The sequence below is a fragment of the Hyaloscypha bicolor genome (assembly GCF_002865645.1).
Source record: "Hyaloscypha bicolor E unplaced genomic scaffold K444scaffold_42, whole genome shotgun sequence".
In the NCBI taxonomy this organism is placed as follows: domain Eukaryota; kingdom Fungi; phylum Ascomycota; class Leotiomycetes; order Helotiales; family Hyaloscyphaceae; genus Hyaloscypha; species Hyaloscypha bicolor.
This window is the reverse complement of record NW_020194544.1, coordinates 229,160-234,309: the sequence shown is the minus strand read 5'-3', so window position 1 is coordinate 234,309 and position 5,150 is coordinate 229,160. Positions and strand designations below refer to the sequence as shown.

General features: G+C 23.6%; 1 protein-coding gene across 1 annotated transcript; it reads right to left on the bottom strand.

Annotated features, from left to right (window-relative positions):
- Positions 1-669: 669 nt before the first annotated feature.
- Positions 670-2,223, bottom strand: K444DRAFT_660658 (uncharacterized protein). Its single transcript, XM_024886493.1, has 4 exons — positions 2,068-2,223; positions 1,904-2,009; positions 1,707-1,852; positions 670-1,655 (listed from the first exon to the last, which is right to left on the bottom strand). The coding sequence occupies exons 1-4, from the start codon at positions 2,123-2,125 to the stop codon at positions 742-744; spliced, it is 1,224 nt and encodes a 407-aa protein (XP_024741062.1). The 5' UTR covers positions 2,126-2,223; the 3' UTR covers positions 670-741.
- Positions 2,224-5,150: the final 2,927 nt, after the last annotated feature.

Sequence of the window (5,150 nt, the reverse complement as noted above, 5' to 3'; positions counted from 1 at the left end):
AGAAAAATAATTACCCGAGCTATAAGCTAGCTTATTAGATAAAAGAATTATATAAAATCCTAAAATAAATCAGATATTTCTTTTAATTTAAGCTTTCGGAATTAATAAAAATATATCTGGTATTTTATATAAAGAAGTTATATAAAACCCTAAATAACTTCTTTTTTAAATAAATAAACCCGAAGCCTTTATTATTAGAATTATAAAATAAAGAAATAAAATATAAAATACTAGTAATAAAAAGAATAGAATCTAGATTTAAAATAATATCTGGTATTTTTAATAAATAATAGCTTTATAGCTTTTTAGAACTTCTATAATAAGAATTCTAAATAGTTAGAACTATTCTAGAATCTTTTTACTAGTTAGATTATAAGTAAATATTTTATAAAGTATTTAATATTAAACTTATTAAATTTATATATATAGAATTATTATTTAATAAAGATAAAAATAATTAAATATTTTAATAATATATTATATAATAGTAAAAATAAAATATATTATTTTAGGATAGCTTTTTTATTAAACCTTTATAAATTCGAGCGGCAGTTAGATTCTTAATTTTACTAATTCGGGCATATAGAATATCCAGATTACTTATACCGGGACTGGATAGAGAAGTTTAAGTTAACTATATAGAGTCAGAGTTATTATTCTCAGTGTCCCGTATAGCATAAAATAATTATTAAGTTCTCTTCAGAATTATCGGCTGATTTTGTTCTAACAGCCATCTTCCGTCTAGCAATAGGATTTTAACGTAGCCTCATCTCTCTTTTCTTCTCCAATTAAAGTAGGCGGGAACACCTTATGCCAGTAGTACCAAACAACGGAAGCAGCGACGGTCAACGGGATTGCAACTGCCCAATAGATCCAAAATTTGCCAGAAACGGTCCATGATCTAGAGTCAGGGCTATAGTTGAAGAATGACATGCTGAATATGGTGGAAGTAAATGTGGCTGGTAGGAATGTCAACGTGAGGAAGGAGATAGTCTTCATTGCAGCACTATCGATTTGCGCCGCACGCCCGATCTCGACCGATATGCCTGAATCGTATTGCGCGACTGTGTTGAATGCGAGCTGGATTTCGTTCATTAACCGTTCTTTGTTTGAAGATGAGCGATGACATAGACTATCAAGCATATGCTTGTGGAAGAGCAACCGTTGGTGGATACGCTTTGACGGGCTATTCGATGTTGCGTCAACGCTAAGATTGCTAGCCATAAAATCCTTGTGGTTTTCCAGTATACTATTGATAGTATTGATTGCTATACCGAGAGTCTCCGATACATGGATTTCGTGCCTGCTGATATCGTGGAGGAGGCGATAGTTTGGCTTTGGCTTTGTAGCCGACATCTTCTCTCTCTCCACGGCTCTGACCTGGTTGCGTATGGCCCATACAGCTTGATCCTGTAGTCGAACGACTTCCTCAATTAGTGGTGTATAGATCCAAAAAGGGTCTTCTAGGTGCTTGTCATCGGGCTCGTCGAGTAGTGGACTCGGCAGTCTTTCTATTATCGGCGGGGGCGGATCGAATATAATCAGTACTATTTGTTTAGATGAAAATAGCCATCGTACAAAGACGTTAAGCTTGTACCATTCGTAGTTGATCTTATCCTCCTTTAAATGCTTAATCAAGAAACGTGCCCACGTATCTATGCTTCTAGTTAGCAAAAATAAACTCCGCTAAAGGGAGGGGGAACTACTAAAGCCGTCCGTCGTATCCTCACAGCCAAAATACCCATTGGAGTTCCTACAGTATGCTTTCCACCAGAGATTGGGAATTTGAAATGCTTGAGTAAAATATCTTCGACACCTATGACACTCACGGACTTGATCCGCCTTGGCTTTGCTTCACGCGCGAGTCAGCATCATTATAACCACTTGGCAAGGACAAACTGACATGATGCCGATGTCAAACTCGAAATTCAACAGGTCGCTCGCATCTTTGACCCTCGTAATATCGATATCATCCAGACCCGCCTGTACCTGTTGCCAATTATTTGTACCTAAAGAGTAGTCAGTGGCATTAATGCCTATTAATTTCTATGTTATTCAGGGTCAAACCTCTTTTCTGCCACATTACATCCAGTTGAGGACAGCGATGGCAGCCTGTCTGGGCCATTGAGAAACAGTTCACGGCCTGTCGAAGCCGTTGGGGGGACCAGAAAGAAAGGCGAAATTTTACGAGAGGAGAAAAGGAAGCTGAGATAAATAAGTGAGAGAATAATAAAAGAGGATTGCCTCGCTGGATTCGGGGGACGTCGCTTGCACTCAGCCTCCACAATGCTGAATTCTGCGCTAGGCAGGCTTTGGGTTAGACGGATTGGCCACGTCAAGCCGATACGGAAAGCCATAAGGATCAAGTGGCCAAGCGAGCTTTGCAACTTTCGACTTTCGACTTACGACTTACAACTCGGCACGTGCCACCCCACCAAAAATCGCAAACACCCACATAACGCCCATATACTACACTCTCTCCCTGTACCTCTATTACAACTTCAAATATTTACTTTCTTTAATTCCTCTCTCTCTCTCTCTCTCTCTCTAAGTATAAGAGTAATAAAAGAGAAATATAATTAGTTTAATTTAAAAGTAATTAAAAAAACAAAAACTATTATAATACTAATTAAAACTATATTATATATTTTAGAAATTAAAACTATATTCTTAAAATTATAATATCTTTATTATTAAAGGAATTATAATATATATAATTAAATAAGTAAACATTTTTATATTTTAGTTATTATATAATTATTTCTTTAAATAAACCACTTTTTTAAAATTATATTAATATTTTAATAATTATATATCTAATTAAATGCATTTTTTATATACTTTTAATAGCTATTTTATTAAGCCTTTAAAAACACAAATAAGCTAGTTTAATTCTAAATTTAATTATAATTCTTATTATTATTCAAGTAATTATTAATTAATAATATAAGAAATTCTCTAATATAAAAAATGATTTTAATAAATTAAATATTAAATAAAGTAATAAAGTAAAGCTTAAAAATTCGACTTTTTTAAAATTTAATAAAAGCTTATTATTAGTAATAATAAAAGAATTATTTTAGAAAAGCCTATATATATATATATATAATAAAAATAAAACTTATAAAATAAATTAATAAGTTTCTTATTTTATTTCTTATTTTTATATTATAATATAAGAATATTAATTTTAGTTTTAGTTTTTTAAAAACTTATATATCTTTAAATTAATAAAGCTATTAAGAACTTAATAATATATATATATATATATATATAATTAAAAGGCAAAAAGATTTAAATTATATAATAATTTAATAAGCTTAAAATTCTTATAATTATATATATATATATTAAAATAGAAGAGGCTATAATTTAATATTATTAAAAGATTAATTAATATTTCCAAGAATATATAATTAAAAAAAAATAAAGGCTTAAAAATTAAAATAGTAAAATAAATAAATAATGTTTTAAATACTATTATTAAAAAGTTTTTAATAATATAAATATTAAGCTAGCTTAAATTAAAAATTAAAATATTTTATACATAATTATTAATTTATATTAAATAATAAGTAAAAACTATATTTTAAAACTTATTAAATTCTTTATAAAAAATACTTAGACTTTTATAATTAATAATATAATAAAATATAATACTTATTACTTTTATAAAATTATAATTAATACTAAAGCCTTTAAATATTTAATTACTAATTCTAAATAATTCCAAGTTAAATAGAAAACTAATAATAATATTAAATTTATAATAATGAAAATATTAATTAGATAAATATAGTTCTAAATTATATTTATAAAAACTTTGTTTTTATTTAGTTTAGCTAATATAAATAAATTAGAAATTTACTTTAATAATATTATTAATTATTTTAGTACTTTTATTAAATATTATATTATAAAGTTTTATTTCCGAATTCTTTCTTTATAATTCTTGCTTTTTTATAAAAATTAAATTATAATATTTATATATATTTTTAATTTATTAATTAATATATAATAAAATAAATAAGATATAATATTAATATAAAAGCTTTTAAATATTATATAATTATAATAATATATATAGCTAAACTAATATTTAAAATATTAAAATTCTTATATTCTTATATATAAATATAATTTTATAATAATTTTAATAATATTATTATTAATATATATAGTTATAAAATTATATATCTATTAAAGAAATTAAAGGCTTATTAAGTTTTTTTTATTTTAAAAAAAAAATCTTTTTTTTCTTTAAAATATTATAATAAAATAACTTTTATAAATTTAAATTACTAATATAATTACTAAGCTAATATTATTATAATATTTAAAATATTATTTATTTTCTTAATTAAATAATATTAAAAGTATTAAATTAAATACTTTTCTAAATATTTAGCTAAATAATTATATTAATAATAAAATTAATTTTTAATTAATATTTTAATTATTAGTAATTTTATTTATTAATAGTTTTATTATTTTGTAATAAATTATTTCTCGAAAATTGTATTAAATAAAATATAAGGCATAAACTAATAAAATAATATTTTGGTAATTATAATAAAAATATTATAAAGTAATACTTATAAATATAATTAATTTCTAAGAAATTCTTTTAATAAAAGCCTAATTAATATCTCTTTTTAAAATTATAATTATTTTCTTATATATTTTCTTATATTTAATTAAGTATATAAAGTCTTTTATTTAATTAGAAAATATAATTTTAATATAAGTATTATTTGAAATAAGAAATAAAGTTTATAATATTTAATATTTATTTATATATTATTATATATTTTTATTATAATATAAGTAAAAGATTTCTTATAATAATATTATAGTTTAATAAAAGCTTTTCTTATTTCTTATAAAAGTTATATAATAGTTTTTAGCCTTTTAATAATATAATTTATAAATCTTTTTATAAAAATTAAAAATATATAAGAATTAGCTTATTTAGAAATAATTAAATTAATTTATTATTATTATTTCTTTTTAATTAATATTAATTTTTGAAATATTCTAAAATATTTTATTAAATATAAAACCTTACTAAGCTTATAAAACAGAATAATATTAATTTATTTCTAGTAAAACTATATTTTCTAATAATATTAATTATAAAACTTTATTTT

Excerpts from the sequence above, each read along its gene's own strand:
- K444DRAFT_660658 (XM_024886493.1), bottom strand. The coding sequence starts at position 2,125 with ATGGCCCAGACAGGCTGCCATCGCTGTCCTCAACTGGATGTAATGTGG. Across the intron at positions 2,010-2,067 it reads TGTAATGTGGCAGAAAAGAG|GTACAAATAATTGGCAACAG; the intron begins GTTTGACCCTGA and ends ACTACTCTTTAG. Across the intron at positions 1,656-1,706 it reads GGATACGACGGACGGCTTTA|ATACGTGGGCACGTTTCTTG; the intron begins GTAGTTCCCCCT and ends CTAGAAGCATAG.